The sequence below is a fragment of the Jaculus jaculus genome, chromosome 1 (genome assembly GCF_020740685.1).
Source record: "Jaculus jaculus isolate mJacJac1 chromosome 1, mJacJac1.mat.Y.cur, whole genome shotgun sequence".
Classification (NCBI taxonomy): Eukaryota; Metazoa; Chordata; class Mammalia; order Rodentia; family Dipodidae; genus Jaculus; species Jaculus jaculus.
This window is the reverse complement of record NC_059102.1, coordinates 331,215,696-331,241,407: the sequence shown is the minus strand read 5'-3', so window position 1 is coordinate 331,241,407 and position 25,712 is coordinate 331,215,696. Positions and strand designations below refer to the sequence as shown.

Here is a 25,712-nt window from a genome sequence, read left to right as displayed (position 1 = left end):
GCTTGCCTGTGAAGCCTAAGGACCCCGGTTCGAGGCTCGGTTCCCCATGTCCCACGTTAGCCAGATGCACAAGGGGGCGCACGCGTCTGGAGTTCCTTTGCAGAGGCTGGAAGCCCTGGCGCGCCCATTCTCTCTCTCTGCCTCTATCTGTCTTTCTCTCTGTGTCTGTCACTCTCAAATAAATAAATAAAAACTTAAAAAAAAAAAAAGGAAAAAAAAAAAAAAAGAAGCGATGGAGCTGGTTCATAGGGCAGGTACTGTTTTAGAGCCCTCTACACTCATTTCCACAATGGCTGTACCAGCTGCTACTCCCAGCAGTGAATAAGGGCACCCACCTCTTTCCTCACAGCCTTACCAGCATTTGTCATTGGATTTCTTCATGATGGCTATTCTAACCAGAGAGGAATCTCAAGGTAGTTTTAATTTGCATAGCCCTGATAGCTAAATGTACTTAAGACTCAGACAGCTAAGAATAGATCTACCATATGCCCTATCTATGCCACTTCTAGGCAGACATCCTAAAGGCTATATACTTTAGAGAAACTTGCTCATCCATGTTTATGCTGCTCTATTCCTAGATGCCCACCAACTGATATATGGATAATGAAGATGTGGCACATACACAAAAATAAAGTTTTATTCAGCTGGAAAGAAAAATGAAATTATAAAATTTGCAGGAAAATGAAAAGTTCTGGAAATTATTATCCTACTCAAGGTAACCCAGGCTCAGAAGGACAAACACTGCATGTTCTCTCTCATATATGGACCCACCTTCAAAGTTTTAGATTTGTATGTTGTAGAGACCAGGAAGCAAGCTAAAAGGGGCCGTGAAAGTGGGGGTCTTAAGGGAAGGATAACAGATATGTAAGCAAAGGGCTATAAATGTGTAAGTGGGGTTCAGGGGAGAGGAATGAAGGATAGAAGGGGATGGGAGGAGGGTGAGCCAAAACCAAAATTGTTTGAAAAACCATAAAGAAGCCTACTTCTTTATTAGCTAACTGAAATACATAATTAAGGGGAGGCTAAGGGTAGGAGGATTGCTTTGAGTTCAAGACCACCTTGAGACTATATAGTGAATTCCAGGTCAGCCTGAGCTAGAGGGAGACCCTGCTTCAGAAAAAAACAAAAAGCAAACAAACAAAGATTAAAAGAGACTTTGGGCAAAAACTCCCTGTGGGGGTGGTCCTACTCTCCGAAGCCGTGGGTTGTTGCAGGAACACCCCAGTGCTCCTAGTAGGCAGACAGGGAGGCCCCAGAACAATGCAGGTAGTTGCCCATGCTCTTGGCTACCCACCAGCCTAAATGGTAAGGCTGAAGACAAACATGCCTCAGGCTGGTGCTGGGCTAGAAGCACCCTCCTGCTGGCTAGCTGCCATCATGCTGGGACTGCTACATGGGCTAATGGGAGAGAAAAGTCATCAACAGTCGTGCAGTGGACCCTGAGAGTTAAACAACGGGCCAGACAAGATGTGCATAGTGATGTACCAGTGGCATGACTGTTACGGCTCTGACTGGATGTGAAGCCTGCTTCACTGGACAGTTCATGCCTGCTAATGAGAGCCAAGTGAAAGTCTATGGCTGGGAAGGTGATAGGTCCTAGGGGAAAGCTACTACTACTGCTTGGCTAAATGGTTATGTTGTGCTCCCAAGTTGCCCTCTAAATATTTATGTTCGGGCTGGGGAGATAGCATAGTGGTTAAAGACACTGGCTGTGGGCTGGAGAGATGGCGTAGCAGTTAAGAGCTTGCCTGTGAAGCCTAAGGACCCTGGCTCGAGGCTTGGTTCCCCAGATCCCACGTTAGCCAGATGCACAAGGGGGCGCACGCGTCTGGAGTTCATTTGCAGAGGCTGGAAGCCCTGGCGCGCCCATTCTCTCTCTCTCTCTCTACCTGTCTTTCTGTGTCTGTTGCTCTCAAATAAATAAATAAAAAATTAAAAAAAAAAAGACACTGGCTAAAAATCTGCCAACCCAGCTTCAATTCCCTTAGTACCCATGCAATGGCAGACACACAAAATATGTACTATGCTCCCTAAACACTTCTTGTTTACACCCATATATTAATGCTATTCTCACTTTGGGTTAGAAAAGCTTCTCTTTTCAGATGGCAGTAATCACTAGGGTGACTTAAGTGCTAAGAAGTGACAGTGGAGTGTTCAGCACTGAGACATCTATCTCTATCATACCCTCAGAGTCCATTGTGGAAGAGAAGGTGGCAGAAGCCAAAGGAAGGGGACTGCTTACAGTGAAATTTTCCAGACACAAAATGACTTTGCTATCCATGACCTGACAGTGTGTGACACTACCTACATAAGACTCTCATAATAGGAGGAAAAGATGGTGACATCTAAATAGAACAGACTAATAGGATAGAAGAAGGGATTTGATGAAAAGATTTGACAGGGGGAGAGTGGAGGTAGGGGAGGAGATTACCATGGTTTATTGTCCATACTTATGAAAGCTGTCAAAAAACGTTCTTTAAAAATCTAAAATAAAAGGTTGGAGAGATGGCTTAGCGGTTCAGCACTTGCCTGCAAAGCCTGAGGACCCTGATTTGAGACTTGATTCCCCAGTACCCATGTAAGCCAGATGCACAAGGTGGCACATGCATCTGGAGTTCGTTTGCAGTAGTTGGAGGCCCTGGTGCACCCAGGGCCTCTCTGCCTTTCTTTGTTTGTCTTTCTCAAATAAATAAATTAAAAATCTTTCTTTAAAAAAAATTCTAAAATAAGGCCAACTGTGGTGGCACAGGCCTTTAATCCCAGCACTCAGGAGGCAGAGGTAGGAGGATCACTGAGTTCAAGGCCACCCTGAGAATATATAGTGAATTACAGGTCAGCCTGAGCTAGAGCAAGACCCTACTTCAAAAATCAAACAAACAAAAAAACCTAAAATAAAGTAAAAGTTAATTTTTTACAGTGGAAAAGTCTTCCAAATTTCATCTTATACAAGTGGTCACTTAAGGACAACAGTGCTGGACAATCACAACTGTGCTAATGCAATGGTGAGGACACAGCTTCCCTCGGGAGATGTCCCTATCTGACCAAACATTCCACAGAATACCTGCTTGTAATCTCCAAAGCACTGGGTCAGGAGAGCAAGCGAGAACTCTGCACGATGGGGGAAGGCACTGTGTGGCTCTGGAGCGCGTCCTCCCGCCGCCCTGCCAGGCATACGAGGTAGAATGTGGCCGTAAGGCAGCTTGCTTCCTTGGACAGTGGTGCTGCGAGCCACCCAGCAATGGCCTTTGCTCTCAGGAAGCACTCAGAGGAACCAGGCCACCCACCCACAGATACTGCTTCAGATGACTCAGGTTATAGTCCTGTCATTTTCCTATCCATTTGAGAATGCTTCAAAACAAAGCACTTCAAGTTCAATTTCATTGGATTTTTTTTGGGAGGGGTCTTCTTTTTGTTTTCCTTTTTTTTTTTTTCCCTCTCCCTGGAGTATAGTCTTACTCTAGCCCAGGCTGACCTGTCACTTGCTATGTAATCCCAGGCTGTCCTCTAACTCGCAGAAACCCTTCTATCTCTGCCTCCCAAGTGCTGGGATTAAAGGCGTGTGCCTCCAAGCCTTTGTCTTTCTTTAAAATTTTTAAAAATTTATTTGAGAAACATATATTTATTTGAAAGAGAGGCACATAGAGAATGGGCACACCAGGGCCTGCAGCCACTGCACACGAAGTGCAGATGCGTGTGATACCTGGTATAGCTAGCTTACATGGGTACTGGGGAATCAAACCTGGGTCCTTAGGCGTCAGTCAAATGCCTTAACTGCTAAGCCATCTCTCCAGCCCTTTTGTCTTCTTTTGACTATCACCTCACTTTAGCCCAGGCCAATCTGGAACTCACTCTGTATCCCAGGCTAGCTTTGAACTCATGGTGCTCCTCCTACCTCAGCCCATGGGACGATAGTACTTAAAAAGTAAGCCACCATACCCGGCTCTCCTGTTCATGTTGTTATGACTCAATTAACTACTACAGCCACAGGAAGACAAGAGTGTTGGAAGTGCTTAATTCACACTTGAGTGCCAACAAAACGACTTCTTAAACAGCAGAAATATAGTTTTACAGAACATACTAAATTCATATCTTAATTACAACATTTTCAGTTTAAAAAAGATTGGTGAGTGAATGTACCTTTCTAGGTTGAATCAAAGTATAATGGCTGGTGGCCAGGCATGGTGGTGCATGTCTTTAATCCCAGCATTCAAGAGGTAGAGGTAGGAGGATCACTGAGTTCAAGGCCAGCCTGAGACTACATAGTGAATTCCAGGTCAGCCTAGGCTAGAGACCCTACCTCAAAAAAAAAAAAAAAAAAAAAAAAAATTGGCTGGTGGAAAAACAGAAATCTGTGCCAAAATCAAGATGACAGGCAGCGCGCCCCGAGTCTCAGAAGCCGCTCCACACGCAGGGCTGCGGTGCTCCGCTGCGAGAGAATGTCAAACAGGCAGACTCAAAGCGCCTATCGGATCACAAATGAAAATCGCAGGGGATTTATGGCTTACACAAAGTTCCAATTTGTGAATTTTTGAGTCTTTCTAAATCCCCCCAGGTCTGAAAACTATGACTAACCGATGTTTGGTTTATAATCACTTTTCAGGAACACATGACCTGAAAACAAAAGCCCATCAGCTAAGCCGGCGATGCGTGGCGCTTTGTCAGAATGGGTCCAAGCAGTGCTGCACGCAGCTGGCCACTCACTGCTCTCCGGTGATGAAGAGATGGACGCTCTTCTGGGACTGCAGCATCTGCGCCGCCCGCTCCACACCCACCACGGCAGCCAGCCTCTGGGCATCGTACTTGGAGTAGAGGACAGTGCAGGTCCACGTGGCCTCCTCTCCTCTGTTGGTGGCTTTCAGCATGTTACAGATCTCACTGTAGAAGTGAGGATACGTAGGCAGTTCATAGAATATAAGGTTTCTGATGCCTTTTATTGTATACCTGTTAGGAAGGAAGAGAGAGGAACCAGGTCTAACTAAGAAGTAATCCATGGAGAAACTGTACGTCCCAGGTTGGCCTCTAAGTCATGATGACCCTCCTGCCTCAGCCCTCAGACTGCTGGGTGTACAGGTGTGAACCGTCACATGTGGCTTAAATCTGCATTTCTTGAGTCTGCTCTGCACCAACTGAAGAGGAGAACACAGTATACTAGGATTAAAAATATGTCAGCGAGGGGCTCAGGAGGTGGCCGGGCCATTAAAAGTCACTTGCCTACAAAGCCCAGGCTTAATCGCCAAGACTCCCATGTAAAAGTCAGGTGGACATTTGTTTGCAGACTATGACACGTGTTTGTGTAGGCACACACATAATGTGCACGTAAATATATTTTAAAAACCTGTCAGAGCTGGGCGGGGTGGCACATGCCTTTAATCCCAGCATTTGCGAGGCAGAGGTAGGAGGATCACTGTGAGTTTGAGGCCAGCCTGAAATAGCATAGTGAATTCCAGGTCAGCCTGGGCTAGAGCAGGACAGTATCTCAAAAAATTAAAAAAATCTATCAGAGGAAACTAGGTGTTCACAACTTAGTCTCATGCTACTCTGAATTTAAAGCTCTTTACTGGGAAGGAGGCAGACCCAATACACAAAGTGAACAGCATAAACTAGCTGTAAATGTGCTTGCTTTGTTCTTGACACCACAGGCAAGTTAGTTAGCTCTGTGGCAGATGTCCCAAGTTCATCCATTTACAAGATCCAGCCTGAGGCCCCACAGGCAATTAGCAATTAAGTTTCTACAGCTCAGCATTTCTACCTCATTCAAGGCTGTATGCTGCAGCCTGGAGGTGCTGTGCTATGTCAGGTGGGAGGAGGGGAGCCCAGAGGGACCCACTGTAGGCTGGAGCCACGGTCAAATGCTCCCTCCGGGACGCAGTACCAAGACTGGGACCGCTGCAAGGCTCTGCACATGGATGGTGTCATACTCCCTAGGCAATTTCATTCATGGAGAGCAACTTGCCCTTTTTATTTCTTTTAATATTTTATTATTTATTTATTTGACAGAGAAAGAGGGAGAGAGTGAGAGAGAGAAAGAATGGGCACATGTCAGGGCCTCAAGCCACTGCAGATGAACTCCAGATGTGTGTGCTCCCTTGTACATCTGGCTAATGTGGGTCCTGGGGAACTGAACCTGGGTCTTTTGGCTTTGCAGGTAAACACCTTAACCACTAAGCCATCCCTTCAGCCCACCCTTTTCTTTTTATCTCCTAGTTCACACTGGTCTCTCGGAGACCCTCCTCTTCCAAACTGTAATCATGATCCATGATGTGATTCATCAGTTCATCACAAAGGAATTTCAATTTTAAAGGCAGAAGCAAAGGTGTCTGCTCTCAGGAGAGGGGAGCAGCTCTACCACCAGCCCACCTCTGTCCACCATAGGACCCCATCAAAGAACAGCAGACCCCGCAGGCAGAGACACCAGTGAGCCCTGGTTCCTGCACACATACAAGTGGACTCTGCCACTCACCACTCTGAGGGCCAACTGGAGATTCCTCTATACCAGGCAGAGGATGGAAGTTTGCTGTACCTGAAAGCATGCCCCTGGGGATATCAGGAAAGGACTGGGCCCACCAAGTATGAGCAGGACCAGAAGCAGCCCACCGCCACCCAGGTCTTCCGCAGTAACAAGCAGGTGCAGCTGCTGATGGGGGAAGAGCAAGGGTAGAAAGACGCTCTCCTAAGACAGGACGGCCGAGGGATGGCTCACTGTGAGTCCCCAGCCAACCTTTTCCCTGCAGGAGAACTGAAGTCTGAAGGTTGCTGTGGTAACCACCAACTCCAGACTAGACTGTAACACCCGCCCACACTGGTGACCTGCTGCGCAGATGCACTGGAACATACACATCATTACCCTAGCCTCAATGTGCAGTTGAACACTGGGGGGGGGGGGGGGGGGGGGGGCGAGCGCCCACACAGCAGAGCAAAGGAAATACTCTGAAACCACGAGACGCCCCTTCACCGAGCCACCGACAACGTGGGGTTCGCAGAAGTCCGCCAAAGGGCGTAGATGCTCCTATGTGGGCACTGTTCTTGTTTTAGTGCTGAGAATTACAACCAGAGCCTTGTAAACGCTGGCCATCCTACTACTGAGCTACATACCTGGCCTTTAATTATTCTATGGGGAGGGAAGATGTGGACGACCTGAAGAGGCAAGGAAGGGCAGTGTGGAGAATGTAAGCAGTTCACCGCCTGTGTGCTAGCAGTTTTCCTTCCAAACTCTGCCCAAGGAGCTCACTAGCTCAATATATCTAACTAAATGCACAGAGAGCTTATTTTAAATATGTTATTTACTCATTTGCAAGCAGAAAAAAAAAAGTGTATGGGCACATCAAGACCTCCTTTCACTGCAAATCTCTCCAGCCCAGAATTTATTTTTTGGGACAGGGTCTCTTGTAGCTCGGTCTGGCCTAGGACTCACTTTGTAATCAAGTTCAAATGACCCTGAAGTCCTGATTCTCCTGTCTCCATCAATCAAATGCTTGGATTATAGACATGCACCACCATGTCCAGTTTATGTGTTTATGAACCCAAGGCTTCATGCATGGTGGTCAAGCACTCTACCAACTAAGCCACTTCCTCAACCCACACAGGAATGCACCTGACAGGCCTGTGCAGTCCAAGGCAATTGGGGACTGGTGTCCACAGATGCTCATGTTTGTCCCAAAAAACAATGCAGTGTTTGTATAATAATCTGCTCAGCCCTCCTGCACATTTAACTCTTCTCTATGATTTGTAACACCTGATCTAAGACAAATGCTCTGCAAGCACATGAAATACTGTATTGCTTCAGGAATAATGACAAAAGACTGCAAACTTTTTAAAAAATATACATTTGGTTAGATCTGAGAATCTAGAACCCATGGAACAGAGGACTAACTATAATAGCAAAAGGCACAACTATGCACTCATTAAAAGGAAACTGGGTTAGTTGCAAAACCAAATACCACCTTACATCCATTAATATACAGTGATACTTCACAGATTGTGTTACTTACACGGAAAAGATATCTTTACAACGGACACACCAAGCAGTCCCACCTTGATCAAGAAATTTTGGTGGCTTTGGGCTAGAGAGATGGCTCAGTAGTTAAGGCAATTGCCTGCAAAGCCTAATAGCATGGGTTCGATTCCCCAGTATCGTCATAAAGCCAGATGCACAAAGTGGCATGTATCTGGAATTTGTTTGCAGTGCCTAGACGTCCTGGTGCACCCATTCTCATTCTCTCTCTTCTCACTAGCTCTCTCTGCTTGTAAGTTAAATAAATAAAGATATTTAAAAAAAAAAAAAAAAGAACTCCTTACAACGTGCTCCCCCCAGACACAAAATGGCCTTGATATCCATGACCTCACAGTGCCTGACACTACCTACACAAGACTATCATAAGAGGAGGAAAAGATCATGACATCAAAATAAAAGAGAGACTGATGGAGATGGGGAGGGGATAAGATGGAGAATGGAGTTTCAAAGGGGAAAGTGGGGGGAGGGAGGGAATTACCATGAGATATTTTTTATATCACAGAAGTTAATAAAAATTTGAAAAACAGGGCTGGAGAGATGGCTTAGTGGTTAAGCCTAAGGACCCCAGATCGAGGCTCAATTCCCCAGGACCCATGTAAGCCAGATGCACAAGGGGGCGCACACATCTGGAGTTCGTTTGCAGTGGCTGGAAGCCTTGGTGCACCCATTCTCTCTCTCCCTCTCTCTCTCTGCCTCTTTGTGTCATTCTCAAATAAATAAATAATTTTTTTAAAGTTTGAAAAACAACAAAAAAGAGCCAGGTGGTGCACACCTTTAATCCCAGCATGGGGGAAGGCAGAGGTAGGAGGACTGCTGAGAGTTTGAGGCCACCCTGAGACTTCACAGTTAATGCCTGGTTGGCTAAGGCTAGAGCGAGACTCTACCTTGAAAAAAACAAAAAGGAGGGGCGAAAAAGGCAATTTTGGTGGCTTAGCATCACCTTGAATTGGACAGAACGACTCATGACTCCTAACGAAGCGAGGAAGAGGTGTACAAATCCCCTCATGTAGAATTCTTCGCAGAATATCCCTCTAAATCAGTAGTTACCACACTGACACACACAGAAATCAACTGGCTGGTGTTTCCTTCTTTTTAAATACTCATGCTTAGCAGTCCCTGGACATTGGGCTTAAGTGGTACTGGTGTGTGGCCCAGTATGTGGAATGTCAACAGCTCTTCAAAGAGGTTCCAATGCACACCAGAAGTTTGGGAAGTCACTGAATAATATGGAAAAGACAAAGGCCTACATAATAAGGAAACAATTAGACAAATCTAGATTATGAGAAACTGGAACGGACCTTTCAGAAAACATCAACGTCAGGAAGAAAAGAGCAGGTGGCACATGCATCTGGAGTTCATTTGCAGTTGCTGGAAGCCCTGGTTCACCTATTCTCTCTTTCTGTCTCTTCTCTTGTTCCCTCTCTTAAGTAAATAAAATTTAATAGTTAAAAAAATGGGCTCAGGGTCCATTGCAGAAAAGGTGGCAGAAATGTAAGAGCCAAAGGAAGGGGAGGACCCCTTACAATGTGCTCCTCCAGACACAAAATGACTGGGTATGCATGACTTCACCGTGCCTGACACCACCTTCACAAGACCATCATAATAGGAGGAAAAGATCATGACAAAAAAATAAGAGACTGATTGAAAGCAGGAGGGGATATGATGGAGAGTGGAGTTTCAAAGGGGAAAATAGGGGGAGGGAGGGAACTGCCATGGGATATTGTTTACAATTATGGAAGTTGTCAATTAAATATATACATATATATAACACAGCGCTGGAAGGATGGCTTAGTGGTTAAGATGTTTGCCTGCACAAACAACAACAACAAGAACAACGGAGGCATGACTTAAAAGTTGACAGCACTTGCTTGCAATGCCTACTAGACCGGGCTCAGTTCCCCAGTATCCACATGCACCTGGAATTAGTTTGCAGTGGCAAGAGGTCCTTGCAAAGAAATACATAAAGATATTTTAAAAACAAAACAACAAAACACGTATCTCAGTCTCAATTTGCCCCCAGTAGAGATGAGGACCCTCCTAGACATATGGCAAAGCCAGGGTCTGCTCAGAGAAGCAGCCTGTGCCGATTCGCAGTCATGAGCTCCTCTCCTCTCTGCTTTCTGCGTTAAAAGTCTTCAGATGCAACCTGCTCCTGACAGGACAGGACAGGACGTAAAGCTCAGGACACTCCAGATCCTACTCTCTGGCCAACTGCGGAAGGTTAGAGACAGTCACAGCTGCACACAGGGCCAGGTTCTCCATGCGGTAGGCAAAGACTGTGCTCACCACATCTAGAAACAGAGATGCATGCAGGTGCAGGGAGGACCAAATACCATAGATTCCACCTGCACTGTCCACCTGGCCCAAGGGTTAGAATTTTCCCTTCTACAGTGTGCACAGGAGGGCCTGGAACACCGTGACCAAGTCCCACACAGTTCTAAGATGGCACTGCTCTCATCCCTTTAAGAAGCAAGTCATCAGGTCTGTTATTCACGCTGGGGAGATGTCTCAGCAAAGCCTGACTTTGGAAGCCCAGCACCCACAGCAAAGCCAGGCATGGTGGCGTGTGCCTGTGATCTGAGTCCTGGACAGGCAGAGATGAGAATCTGGGGAGGCGGGGGGGGGGGGGGGGGGGGGGAGGGAGGGGTTAATGAGCTGTCCCCTGTACTCATATCTGGAGGCACACCACATGGCAGCACCACAGCAGACACAGGCCATCCTCTGGTTTTACGCTTTCCAGCAATGCCCACCCACCAGAAGAGTGTGCTCCACCCACCACCTCTGGCTTCTCTGCAACGATGGCCTTCAGCACTACAGAGCCTGCCCTCGGCATTTCCCTTCGACAAGGCCACCTGGCGCTACTTTACCTTTTGTAGAAATGGAAGCGCTCGGTGAGGAGCAAAAAGTGCTTTTCTCCTTGAAGGAAGAAGTGCCGAGCCCTGGAGACCCCAGACTTCTGGGTGTACTCGCAGATGTGTGTGAAGTTCAGATCCTCCTTCTTGAAGTAATTTCGGAGGCGCACAAAGTCAAAGTAGGAGGGGACATATATGAGCGTGTGGGACATGACAGCATCCCGGTACTGTGGCAAAATCTTGTTTATAAAAAAGTTAAACCTGGTAGGGAAAGGCCAAGGCAAAAGTTAATGGTCTAGAGTTGACCCTACAACAGCATTAACACTGTGGTCCAGGCAAGTCACAACCTCCTGTTAAAGATTACCTCCCCAAGACCAATGACTTGACACCTCTCAAAGATTTCCTAAGGATAAGACTTGAAAAACACAGTAAAGTCAGGTGCCAACAGCATGAATTGTAAAAGCAGATGTCATGCCAGGAAACTGTTCTGTGAGCACCCACCACACCTCTCCCTCAATTGCATGCTGTCAGTAATCACTGCCTAGAGGCCCCCAGGCCCCACCGGGCAAACATGCAGGGAATCCAAACGTGCAGGGAATCAGAAGAGCAGCTCTTGCCCCGGGAGCTTATGTGAAGTTGCGGACAAGGAACACAGCAGCACAGTGCCGTCACTGTGACCGCCAAGGCGTGGAGGGCCGGGAGCACTGGTTCAGCACCGGCCCTGCCACAGGACGAGGTGCCATTCCTCCCCCCACAAGGTTGTTTCCTCCTCTGTCAAATGGCATGACATTCCAATTATGAGATCTAACTTGGCGGGCGGAGGGATGATGCAGGAGAGGTTACCTGAAGTCAACCACTGAAGCCAGGCCTGGGGCCTCCATCCTCTGGAAAACATGCGGGAGCTGCACCAGCACATGATTGATGGAGCCCGTCACTGGGACATTCCTCACGGCCACCTGCAGAAGTTAACCGAACCATCAGGAGGCACGTATCCTTTCTGACCACATACTAGCTTGTTTCATGGGCCAACCCCAAGACCAGAGGATGCGGGTGAGAACCCACCTGGCCCTGTGAGTTGAAGCAGTACTTGTTGAACAGGGAGTTGAGCTGGGCATCCTGCAGGGCCCCAAACAGCAGCGTCTGGCGGTAGTACTTGGACCAGTTATTGAGGCTCCACATGCGCACGCGAGAGAAGTCCACGCCGTGTGAGTCCAAGGGCAACAGGTTCATATGGCTCATCAGATGCTTTGAGCAAAAATAAGGCAGGTCAGTGTCTGTAGTCTCCTTTGGCTCCAGAGCGAGTATCATCATTTCCCAAATTATAGCAAGAAAGCAGGCCGCAGAGTGACCACTTTAAGGTCAGCTCAACAGCCAAAAGCGTATAAGTTGCACCGGCACCTGCTGGCCCTTTAAGAAAAGAAGAAAGACCAGGTGTGGTGGCGCACGCCTTTAATCCCAGCCCTCAGGAGGCAGAGGTAGGAGGATCACCATGAGTTCAAGGCCATCCTAAGAGTACATAGTAAATTCCAGGTCAGCCTTGGCTAGAGTGAAACCCTATCTTGAAAAGCCAAAACCCAAAAAATGGCTAGGAAGATGGCTCTGTGGTTAAGGTGCTTGTTGCAAAGCCTGAGAGCCTGGGTTCTCCACTACCCACATAAAGCCTTAAATGCACAAAGTAGTGCATGCTTCTGGCATTTGTAGCTACAAGAGGCCATAACATTCAAATTCTCTCTCCTTGCAAATAAAAATACTAAAAATGAAGAAAGGAAAAAACAAAACAAGATGACACCTGCTAGAAGATTCCTTCAAAAGAACCTCAGGGACGAGAATTGTGGCCTATGCCTTTAACCCCAGCATTCGTAAGGCTGAGGCAGGAGGAATGTCATGAGTTCAGTGACAGCCTGGGCTACAGACTGAGTTCTAGGCCTTGCCTCAAAGCAGGCTGGAGAGATGGCTCAGCAGTTAAGGCACTTGCCTGCAAAGCCTAACAACCCAGACTCAATTCCTCAGTACCTATATAAAGCCACATGCATCTGGAGTTTGTTTGCAATGGCAGGAGGTCCTGACATGTCCATCTCTCTCTCTCTCATTCCTTACAAATAAATAAAAATATTTTTAAAAACTATAAGATTTAAGACTCCACATACTTGGGCTGCAAGGCCACTGAAAAATCCTGCTGGAACTGAGCTGATAACCTCCTCCATGTAGAACAGCTGACAGAAAGCTGGAAGAAGCCATTCTACATGTAGTTCAATGGGAGAAAGAGATAACACCAGTGAAGATACTCAACAGTGGACACTGCAAGCCTTATAATTGCCCAGCCAGGCCAAATGAGCCAATGGATGCAATAGTGGCACATCTGTCATGGTGGAAACCAACTGCCCTCCAACTGGACTGGAGGCCTGCTCCATGGGAGGGAATACATCCCTGATACTGAAAACCTAAAACAGGTATAGTCATGAGCCCTAGGGTTGTAACATCTGCTGATGTCTGGAAAAAATGTATATACTATGCTTATCAAACTGCCCAGTAAGCACTTCTCTTAATATTTATACCCTTATATTAATGCTACTCTCACTCTGGGTAGAGAATCTTCTCTTTTCAGATGGCAGTGACCTTGGGATGACTCAGAAGTTATCATAGTGCTGGAAAGAAATGACTGGAGTACTGAGTAACATCTCGATCACATCTTGCAAGGCCCAGGGTCTAATGCGGAAGAAGTGGCAGAAAGAATGTAAGAGCCAAAGGAAGGGTAGGACTCCTTACAATGTGCTCCCTCCAGACATAAAATGGCCCGGATATCTATAACCTCACAGTGCCTGACACTACCTACATGAGACCATCATAAGAGGAGGAAAAGATGATGACATCAAAATAAAAGAGAGACTGATTGAGATGGGGAGGGGATATGATGGAGAATGGAATTTAAAAGGGGAAAGTGGTGGGGTAAGGGAGGGTGTTACCATGGGATATTTTTTATAATCATGGAAAATGTTAATAAAAATTGAGGAAAAAAATATAAGATTGTCTCAAAAAATGGAATTTTGGAAAGGAACCAGTGAGAAGGGCATAAGAGAAAGCAATTGGCTAAATATGAGTATACATGTATGTTACCATGAAGCTATTTAGTTTGTAAGCTAACTAAAAACATACTTAGCAATAAAAACAGAAAGTGTAAGATCATACTAAGTGACCTCCCAGCAGCACAGAAAGACAAATGCTGCATGTTCTCCCCATCTGTGGTTTCTAACCTGGAACACCTTTCGATGCAGGCAGACCTGATAGGCAACTCAAGGGTCAGAAAATAGGATGGAAGTTTGTCAGAGAAGGGGAATGGGAGGGTGGGGGAATACATTCAAAACTAAATCCAAAACAAACCAGTTCCACAGAAACCTTTCTCCTGGATAGCAGCAGACAAAATGATATAACGTTCAACAGGAACATGCAGGGATTATCCGGTAAGAAGGGCCCCGGGGAGGGTGGGACAAAGCCTAATTAACCCTAAAACATTTGGCTCTGGCTTGTAACATCCAGTACCAGAAATCAGTTATAATCCACATTGAGTTGTTGATCGGAGAGGCCACTGAGGTCCCCAAAACAAGAGGTTTCTGCCAAAGCACCTGATTACCTGTGTGAGGTAAAAGGGCCCTATTGCTGAAGATACCACATGCTGCTGACACAGAACCTCAAGACATCCAGATGGAACCTGGAAGGAAGCCAGTCCCCAGATGGTCAGCCCGTATAATGCTGGAAAGTGCTATGTGAGCTGCTGAGGGAAATGGTCAACAACCTTGTACGCTTAACAGGAGACACTGCTGTGCCAAAGCAACCAGCCTGACAAGATGGACATGCCTGAGCAATGGTGACACTGACTGTGCAACAGTAATAACCGACGGCTCTCTGTTTGGCTAAGAGATCCACCCAGTGGAAAGGAACCCTTAGCTGGAACTTAGAACCAAGTCACAATCCTATAGAGACCAAAATCATGGACTCGAACAAGAAGCTCTCACTAATCTTTAGCCAAAAGAGAGGCTACACCCACCAAAATCTCTAATTAATAATGCTTATCCCATTGAACCTATGCCCAATCTCCTTTGGAGAATCTGTTTTTCTTTTTCAAAAGGCAGCTGGAACAAGGAAATATACCACCCTGTCAGGGCCCAGGAGAAACCAGAGACTGGAGAGATGAGCAAGAGTGCTGCTTCCATAGCAACTTGTCAACCTGCACCAGGTCATGGGGACAGACACAGAGGATATTCAAAATGTTCCAAAGCATTAATATATGGGTATGAACATTAGAAGTGAACTTTCTCTTTTAAGATGCCAGTGACCTTCCGATGACTCAGAAGGCATCATGGTGCTGGGAAGAAGTGACAGAGGAGTGCTCAGCACTGAAATATCTCTATCACACCATCCAAAGCTCAGGGTCCATTGTGGAAGAGGTGGTGGATAAAATGTAAGAGCAAAAGGAAGGGTAGGATCCTTACATGCTTCTCCAGACGCAAAATGGCCTGGATATCCATGACCTCACTGTGCCTGACACTACCTACACAAGACCATCATAATAGGAGAAAAAGATCATGACATCAAAATAAGAGAGAGACTGATGGAGAAGGGGAGGGGATATGATGGAGAGTAGAGGTTCAAAGGGGAAAGTGGGGGGAGGGAGGGAATTACCATGGGATATTGTTTACAATCATGGAAGTTGTTAATTATATATATATATGTTTTTAAAAAGTACCAAAGCATAAATCCAGCTGGGCGTGGTGGCACACGCCTTTAATCTCAACACTAAGGAGGCAGAGGCGGATCACTATGAGTTCAAAGCCACCCTAAGACTACATAGTAAATTGCATGTCAGCCTGGGCTTGAATGAGACCGTACCTCAAAAAAATAAAAATAAAATGATGAATGAATGAATGAATACAAAAGAGAGAAAAGCATAAATCTAGAATCTGCTGCTGAGAATCCAATACTAAAGTAGACTTAAAACACCCAGAGTCGGGCTAGAGAGATGGCTTAGCGGTTAAGTGCTTGCCTGTGAAGCCTAAGGACCCTGGTTCGAGGCTCGATTCCCAGGACCCACGTTAGCCAGATGCACAAGGGGGCACAAGTGTTTGGAGTTCATTTGCAGTGGCTGGTGGCCCTGGCACGCCCATTCTATCTGCCTCTTTCTCTCTCTGTCACTCTTGAATAAATAAATAAAAATAAATATAAAGCAAATTAAAAAAAAAAAACAACCAGCTGGCTCAGGGAATCTTACAGAAGGGTGGAGGAAAGAATTCAAGAGCCACAGTGTAGAAGGAAATGTCCAGAGGTACTATCCCCCTTACAATGACTGCCTGATGGTCTTACATCATAACCCGCAAACCTAGGGGAATACCAGCAATCCCACTGAGAAGGGCCCTCAGCAGAATGAGGGCAGGGAGGAGGGAAATGATGGTACTAGCATATGATATATCCATACAACTTTCTACTTAAAGACAAAAACTCTAAAGAAAAACTCAGGGGCTGGAAAGATGGCTCAGCAGTTAAGGTTCTTCTTGCCTGCAAAGTCTAAGGGCCCTGGGATCAATCCCCAGTACCCACGTAAAGCCAGATGCACAAGGTAGCATATGCATCTGGAGTTCATTTGCAGTGGCTGGAGGACCCAGCACATTCATTCTCACTGTATCTGCCCCCCAAATAAATAAAATATGAGAAAAAAAGGAAAATTCATATAATAAAGGGGACTTATGAAATACCTACTGGTCACACTATGGGCCACTCAGTTCCAGACGTGGACAATAGCAGTCATGTGGAACAGAGCTGCGGTCTTCAACCCTGGTTCTCAAAGCAGCGGAGGCCAGGCTGGGAGACAGCTGAGCATCAGACACTTGACTAGCATGCCTGAGAACCTGGATTCAACTCCCAGCACTGCAAAAGAGCCAAAACCCACCCTTCCAGTGGCCTGCAGCAGGGCACTTCCCTTCCTCAAGAACATGACATACATCAGCATGCCTTCTTTTTTCTTTTTGAGACAGTCACGCTGGGCAGTGCAGCCTGCCCTGCTTCACGGTACATGAGTCCAGTCTGACCTTGAACTTGGAACAGTATTCCTACTTTGTGCCGGGATTACAGGCATGAGTTATCGTGCCCCGCCTGCCTTTTCCACTGTAACTTGTAATGAATACTGAAGGAAGGGTCATGATGGTTGCGCATTCACTCCTGTAAGTGACTGTGCTCTGTCCCGGCTGTGGACCAGACTTCCTGTGAGCTCTCAAGTCCTATGTTGTACCTTCAGAGGCTCCATGTGCCTTAAGACATGAACCTCCAGCTCTGTGACAGGAGCACTTCAGAGCAGTTTCTAATTCCAATGCCCAGGGAAGAATTCACAGCACAGACAACTAGGATGATAAAGACTGCTTCTAAAACAAAATCCCATGTTTTAGGCACAGGGCATAGCGCTGCATGTCTCCAATTCCAGTACTTGAGGCAGGAGGACGGGAGTTTGAAGGTAGCCTGGGCTACACAGCAAGATCCTGCCCTTCCCCCTGCCAAAACTTTGCACGCTATTTCTCCATGTCCACTGAAGACCAAACAAAGAGAACGGCCACTAATATGAGGAATTCTAGGTGATCATCTTTATCCATACAGCCACATCCTCATTTGTAGAAACAGACCTTGAAGGAAAGGAAGCTTGTCTGGAGATTTGAAAATACTAACTAGGATCATTTAATAATTGATGAGTCTGTAGGTAGAAGAGGGAAAAGGTTCCTCAAATTGGAAAATGGAAGATGGAGAACACATTTCTCTGCATACAAACTGAGGTTTTGCTGGGAGCTATGAACCAAACCTCGGCCATGTTGACAGAAACCGCCACATAGCAAGTTAAGTTTCTATTTCCTCATCTAATAATCTATTACCAGAAATGAAGAAGCCGTTACGCCTGGGTGATAGCCTCTCCTGGTGCTGCCGGTAATTGATGAAGAAACAAAGAAATTCCATTTAGCCAGTAACCCTGAGATCTCTGGCCTGATTATGGCTCCTTCCCCCTACAACTCTATAAAAACCTATGTGTAAAAATAAACTTCGAGACCTTGACAAATACCTAGCTTGGTCTCCTTGTGTCTGCCTCCATTCAGGTTAGCTTCTCCTCAAGTCCTTGTTCAACTCCCCGCTGGCTGGGGCAAGGTTTTGTTGTTGTTTTGTCTGTTTTGTTGAGATAGCGTCTCACTCTGGCCCAGGCTGACCTGGAATTCATTATGTAGTCTCAGGGTGGCCTCAAACTGCAATTCTCCTACCTCAGCTTTCCAAGTGCTGGGTTAAAGGCATGTGCCACCTCACCTGGCTAAACTGAGGGTTTTTTAATGGACTTGTTTTTTTGATTTTCCGAGGTAGGGTCTCACTCAAGCCCAGGTTGACCTGGAATTCACTATGTAGTCTCAGGGTGGCCTTGAACTCACAGTGATCCTCTTACCTCTGCCTCCCAAGTGCTGGGATTAAAGGCGTGTGCCACCACGCCCAGCTGTGTGTTTTTCTGTTTTATTTTAAATGTTGAGGCAGATCTTGTCTTTGTAGCACCGGCTGGCCTTGAACTAACGATCCCCTGCCTCACTCTCTGTCTGGTTAGATTATAGGCGTGCACCTGGCAGACAACCAGTTTTAGACTTAAGCCATCCAGGCTGACTCCCCAAGCAAAGCCACTGTCCCCATAAAGTGGAACAAGCAGCATTACCAGGACATGCTCCCAATTCTGCATCAAGTAGAGGTCAGCTTGATCAATGACGAGAAGCTCGATAGAAGACAGAAAGTCAAAATCTCTCTTCTTCTCTCCTTCTGCACCAATGATGGTCCTCAAGCCCAGAGGGGAGGCGATGATAATGTCCGAGGAGTAAAAGGGGGCGTAGAGACGGATGCTCCTCTGAAGCACGGCCACTCCTGTGCAAAGCACCACTGTCACTCTTGAGTGAACACCTGCTACCCTCCTGACCCCTCCCTCCACCTCCATGCTCCCTCGCTAGGGGACGTCAGTGGCTTAAGCATGGTGAGAGCCCACCCTTGCACCTCTACCCTCCGAGCTCTACACTCTGCTCCTGGCCTTCACTGTCACATGTCCCCAGCTCTTCTCTGCACTCGGCTGAGCCATCACTCCTCAGTCCACTGCGCTCTGGCCTGTGGCTCAGAGGACTGAAGGGACTCTTGCCCCAGTGCCCCAAAGCATTGTCACACCCACAGCACCCACAGCAGTCCTCCTCTCAGTCTTCCAAGTGCTAGGATTAAAGGCATGCACCACCACACCCTGCTCAGAAACCATTAACTTCTAACCTCCAGCTTCTTCACCAGGCCAAGCATGCTACAGCTACTCAGTAACTGTGACTAAGGAACACTTCCCGAGAACTTCATCAAGATCAGCCAGCCACTGGGGAGCTGGTGAAAAGCCAGCCAAGTGATACTAGGCAAGACGAGCAGGACCAGGAAGCTGGAGTGGGGACAGGGACGGGTGGACACTCTACACGCAGAGATGGAACTCCAGCTTACTAGAAGACCCACCCCCTCCATCACTTCCAACCTTTCTGCGAAGCCCTGGTGGCCCGAGATGCACTACCAGTGGTAGTGTTAAGCCATTTCAGCCATGATGTGCACACGACTTTTCAGCATGGCTTTGGGGACTCTCCATCCACCAGCCAAGGCAATACTCTGGCCTCTGACAAATATGATGTCTCACAGACACGGTACTGTGAGGGGGAGGGATCAGGGGCCCATCCTGCTACGCCTGAGGTCCCCGGGAGCTCCATCTTGACAAGGAGGAATTACCAATCCTGAAGTGGTCATCAATGTTGCCCACAAACACAGCCTCATAATCCTCAGGCCTCTTCAGGTTGGGTGGTCTCTCCTCAGGATCTGATCCATATTCTCCCTGAAACCTCTTTTTGTTGCTTACAATGATTTTCTTCTTACTGTCACCCTCAAGGAGGCTGATGAAGATCTGCACCACCCGCAAGGCAGCTTCCCGGAAGGGCACCACTACCAGTACCTGAGGAGGAAGGAGGGAGAGTTAAGGAGGGACTCTAACGATACACGGCGGTGGCCCTAGCCAGGAACAGGCCTATGTCACCATTTACACAAAGCCTGGCTTAGTACCAGAAGCTGAGTATCTTTTGTACCCATAGTACCACATCCTGGAAAGTCTGGTCCCAGTGCTCCATGGGAGACATTTCTTGGCATGAGGCAATGCCTGTAACAGATGTTCACTAGAAAAATTAAGGGCAATAAATGAGCAAACAGTGTAAGAAATAAGGAAACAAATTAACATGCAATTACTTTTCTAGTAAAGTCCCTGGAATATTGTTCAAAACCAACAATGACACATTCCTGAAAACTGAAATTCAATTAAAAAGACAAAACTCAAATATCCATGCTGTTTAAAAATGGCTTCAGAAGCTGGGCAAGCCGGGAGTGGCATCTCACGCCTTTAATCCCAGCACTTGGGAGGCAGAGGTAGGAGGATTACTATGAATGTGAAGCTACCCTGAGAGTATAGACTGAATTCCAGGTCAGCCTGGGCTACAGTGATACCCTACCCTGAAAAACCACACACACCAAAATTAAAAAAAAAGAAGAAGAAGAAGAAGCCGGGCATGGTGGCACACAACTTTAATCGCAGCACTTGGGGGGCAAAGGTAGGAGGATGGCCATGAGTTCAAGGCTACCCTGAGACTACACAGTGAATCCCAGGTCAGCCTTGGATATACTTAAAAAACCAAACGGGGGAAGAAGAAAAGAAAAATGGTTAAAGAGGGGCTGGAGAAATGGCTCAGTGGCTAGGGCGCTTGACTGCAAAGCCTAAAGACTATGATTCCCTAGTGCCCATGTAAAACTAGATGCAAAGTGGCACGTGCATCTGGAGTTTATTTGCAGGGAATAGAGGCCCTGGCACACCCATTCTCTGTCTGCACTCTTCTATCTGGCTCTACTTGCAAATAAATAAATATTTTTAAAAAATTGTTAAAGGAGCCAGGTGTGGTGGCACACGCCTTTTACACCAGCACTTGGGAGGCAGAGGGAGGAGGATCGCTACGAGTCTGAGACCAACCTGGGGCTACACAGTGAACTCCAGGTCAGCCTGGAGTACAGTGAAACCCTAACACAAAAACAACCACAAAAAAAGATAAAAAACTCAGCTGATTTTTCAAGCCCCGCTACTTTGTCAGCAATATTACTTATTTTCTTTGCTGCTAGAGCCTCAACCTACTTAGACCTGACAGCATAGATAAATACAATCGTTATTTAAGCAGCAGTAACTTGACAGTGGCAATCAGAAATTTCTTTTTTTCAAAGGTTTACACATAAATGTGGCTTGGTGAAAAAAGCCCTTGATTCAAAGTCCCTTCTCTGCCACTCTTGATCTGCCCACAGCTATAATAGATAGGGTTGGATAAAAAGGCCATGAAAGTTCTATCAACTGGACAACCCCGGGGAAAAACTGTAATGGATCGCTCACATTATGTTCAAGGTTTACCCTTAAGAATAACCAGTCAACACAAACTTTTAAAGCCAGAAGGGCCTGGAGTGATATATTCCAAGTTCTGAAAGATAACAACTGTCAACCAAGGTTACTTTATCCTGCAAAGTTATCCATCCAAATAGATGGAGAAATAAAGACATTCCATGACAAAAGCAGGTTAAAGGAATATCTGAAGACAAAACCAGCTCTACAGAAAATACTTGATAGAATCCTCCATGCTGAACAAAAGGAAAAGCACACATATAAGGAACCTAGAAAAAACCAGCCATACTCAAATACCAGTTAACAGAAGAGAGCACAGGTAGAACAAGTAACACACACACACACACACACAAATGGCAAACATAAATACACACCTTTCAATAATATCTCTTAATATCAACGGTCTCAATGCCCCAACGAAAAGACATAGATTTGCAGACTGGGTTAAAAAGCAGGATCCTACAATTTGTTGTCTTCAAGAAACTCACCTTTCTACAAAGGATAGACATTATCTTAGGGTGAAAGGTTGGAAGACGGTGTTTCAAGCAAATGGGCCTAGAAAACAAGCAGGGGTTGCTATCCTAATATCAGACAGGGTGGACTTTAGTCCGAAGTTAGTCAAAAAAGATAAGGAAGGTCACTTTATATTGATTAAGGGCACACTACAACAGGAGGACATTACAATCCTAAACATATATGCACCTAACATGGGGGCTCCCAAATTCGTCAAACAAACACTATTAGAACTAAGGTCACAGATAACACCAAACACGGTGGTGGTGGGTGACTTTAACACCCCACTCTCATCAATTGACAGGTCATCCCAGGAAAGAATAAACAGAGAGGCATCTGGACTAAATGAGGTCATAGAAGGAATGGACCTAACAGATATATACAGGACATTTCATCCAAAGGCTGCAGAATATACATTCTTTTCAGCAGCACATGGAACATTCTCTAAAATAGACCATATATTAGGACACAAAGCAAATCTTAACAAATTCAGGAAAATTGAAATAATTCCTTGCATTCTATCTGACCACAATGGAATTAAACTACAAATCAGTAGCAAGAAAGGCTATAGAGCATACACAAAATCATGGAAACTAAACAATACACTACTAAATGATGAGTGGGTCAATGAAGAAATCAAAAAGGAAATCAAAAAATTTATAGAGTCAAATGATAATGAGAACACAACATACCAAAATCTCTGGGACACAATGAAGGCAGTTCTAAGAGGTAAATTTATAGCCTTAAGTGCCTATATTAAGAAATTAGAAAGGTCGCAAGTAAACGACCTAATGCTTCGCCTTAAAGCCTTGGAAAAAGAAGAACAAGGCAAACCAAAAAGTAGTAGACGGGAAGAAATAATAAAGATTAGGGCAGAAATTAATGAAATAGAAACAAAAAGAACAATCCAAAGAATTAATGAAACAAAGAGTTGGTTCTTTGAAAGGATAAACAAGATTGATAAACCCTTAGCAAATCTGACCAAAAGAAAGAGAGAAGAGACACAAATTAATAAAATCAGAGATGAACAAGGTAACATCACAACAGATTCCAGAGAAATTCAAAAAATTATAGGGACATACTATAAAAGCATATACTCCACAAAGTATGAAAATCTGAAAGAAATGGATGATTTCCTTGATCTATATGACCTACCTAAATTAAATCAAAATGAGATTAATCACTAAATAGACCTATAACAAACATGGAGATCCGAGCAGTTATCAATAATCTCCCAACTAAAAAAAGCCCAGGCCCGGATGGATTCACTGCTGAATTTTACCAGACTTTTAAGGAAGAGCTAACACCATTGCTTCTTAAGCTTTTCCAGGAAATAGAAAAAGAAGGAATCCTACCAAACTCCTTCTATGAGGCCAGCATCACCCTGATACCAAAACCAGGCAAAGATAGAACAAAAAAAGAAAATTACAGACCAATCTCCCTCATGAACATAGATGCAAAAATTCTCAACAAAATATTGGCAAACAGAATACAAGAGTATATCAAAAAGATCATTCACCCTGACCAAGTAGGCTTTATCCCAGAGATGCAGGGATGGTTCAACATACGCAAATCTATAAATGTAATACATTACATAAATGGGTTGAAGGACAAAAATCACATGATCATCTCATTAGATGCAGAGAAAGCATTTGACAAAATCCAACATCCCTTCATGATAAAAGTCCTACAGAGACTGGGAATAGAAGGAACATATCTCAATATAATAAAGGCTATTTATGACAAGCCTACAGCCAACATATTACTAAATGGGGAAAAACTGGAAGCTTTTCCACTAAAATCAGGAACAAGACAAGGGTGTCCACTGTCTCCACTTCTATTTAATATAGTTTTGGAAGTCTTAGCCATAGCAATAAGGCAAGAGACACACATAAAAGGGATACAAATTGGAAAGGAAGAAATCAAGTTATCATTATTTGCAGATGACATGATTCTATACATAAAGGACCCTAAAGACTCTACTAGCAAGCTGTTAGAGCTGATCAAAACCTACAGCAATGTAGCAGGATACAAAATAAATACACAGAAATCAGTAGCCTTCGTATATGCTAACAACAAACACACAGAGGATGAAATCAGAGAATCACTCCCATTCACAATTGCATCAAAAAAAATAAAATACCTTGGAATAAACCTAACTAAGGAAGTAAAGAACCTATACAATGAGAACTTTAAGAGACTCAAGCGAGAAATTGCAGAAGACACTAGAAAGTGGAGAAACATCCCTTGTTCCTGGCTTGGAAGAATCAATATCGTGAAAATGGCAATCTTACCTAAAGCAATCTACACATTTAATGCAATCCCTATCAAAATTCCAAAGGCTTTCTTCATGGAAATAGAAAAAACAATCCAAAAATTCATTTGGAATCATAAAAAACCTCGAATATCTAAAATAATACTGAGCAACAAAAAAGAGGCTGGTGGTATCACCATACCTGATTTTAACCTATACTACAGAGCCATAGTAACAAAAACAGCATGGTACTGGCACAAAAACAGACATGTAGATCAGTGGAACAGAATAGAGGACCCAGATGTAAGCCCAAGTAGCTATAGCCACCTGATATTCGATAAAAATGCCAAAAATACTCATTGGAGAAGAGACAGCCTCTTCAGCAAATGGTGTTTTGAAAACTGGATAAATATCTGCAGAAGGATGAAAATAGATTCTTCTCTCTCGCCATGCACAAGAATTAAGTCCAAATGGATTAAAGACCTTAACATCAGACCAGAAACTTTGAAACTGCTAGAGGAAAAAGTAGGGGAAACCCTTCAACATATTGGTCTTGGCAAAGACTTTCTGAATACAACCCCAATTGCTCAGGCAATAAAACCACAGATTAACCACTGGGACCTAATGAAATTACAAAGATTTTGCACCGCAAAGGACACAGTGAAAAAAGCAAAGAGGCAACCTACAGAATGGGAAAAAATCTTCGCCAGCTATATATCTGATAGAGGATTAATATCTAGGATACACAAAGAACTCAAAAAGTTAACTAATAAAGAATCAAACAGGCCAATCAAAAAATGGGCGAAGGAGCTAAATAGAGAGTTCTCAAAGGAAGAAATACGAATGGCATATAAGCACCTAAAAAAATGTTCTATGTCACTAGTCATCAGGGAAATGCAGATTAAAACTACATTGAGATTCCACCTCACTCCTGTCAGATTGGCCACCATCATGAAAACAAATGATCATAAATGTTGGCGGGGATGTGGAAAAAAAGGAACCCTTCTGCACTGCTGGTGGGAATGCAATCTGGTCCAGCCATTGTGGAAAACAGTGTGGAGGTTCCTAAAGCAGCTAGAGATTGATCTACCATATGACCCAGCTATAGCACTCCTAGGCATATATCCAAAGGACTCATCTCATTCCCTTAGAAGTACATGCTCAACCATGTTTATTGCTGCTCAATTTATAATAGCTGGGAAATGGAACCAGCCTAGATGTCCCTCAACAGATGAGTGGATAATCAAGATGTGGTACATTTATACAATGGAGTTCTACTCAGCGGTAAAGAAAAATGAAGTTATGAAATTTGCAGAAAAATGGATGGACCTGGAAAGTATTATACTAAGTCAGGTAACCCAGGCCCAGAAAGCCAAGCGCCACATGTTCTCCCTCATATGGGGATCCTAGCTACAGATGACTGGGCTTCTGTGTGAGAATGAAAATACTTAGTAGCAGAGGCCAGTAAGTTGAAAAGGAGACATAAAGGGTGGAGAAAGGAAGGGAGGAGGATACTTAATAGGTTGATATTGTATGTATGTAATTACAATGATTGTAATGGGGAGGTAATATGATTGAGAATGGAATTTCAAA

At 45.0% G+C, this 25,712-nt stretch overlaps 1 protein-coding gene across 1 annotated transcript in view; it reads right to left on the bottom strand.

Annotated features, from left to right (window-relative positions):
* Window positions 1-4,312: 4,312 nt before the first annotated feature.
* Utp25 (UTP25 small subunit processor component) overlaps window positions 4,313-25,712 on the bottom strand; it is a 37,446-nt gene continuing 16,046 nt past the window's right edge. Inside the window, exons 7-12 of the mRNA XM_004653224.2 lie at window positions 19,660-19,879; window positions 18,581-18,783; window positions 11,926-12,108; window positions 11,707-11,819; window positions 10,879-11,124; window positions 4,313-4,941 (exon numbers count right to left, since the gene is read on the bottom strand). Of these exons, the coding sequence (XP_004653281.2) occupies window positions 4,698-4,941; window positions 10,879-11,124; window positions 11,707-11,819; window positions 11,926-12,108; window positions 18,581-18,783; window positions 19,660-19,879 (1,209 nt within the window). The 3' untranslated portion in view covers window positions 4,313-4,697. The remainder of the gene's footprint in view (window positions 4,942-10,878; window positions 11,125-11,706; window positions 11,820-11,925; window positions 12,109-18,580; window positions 18,784-19,659; window positions 19,880-25,712) is intronic.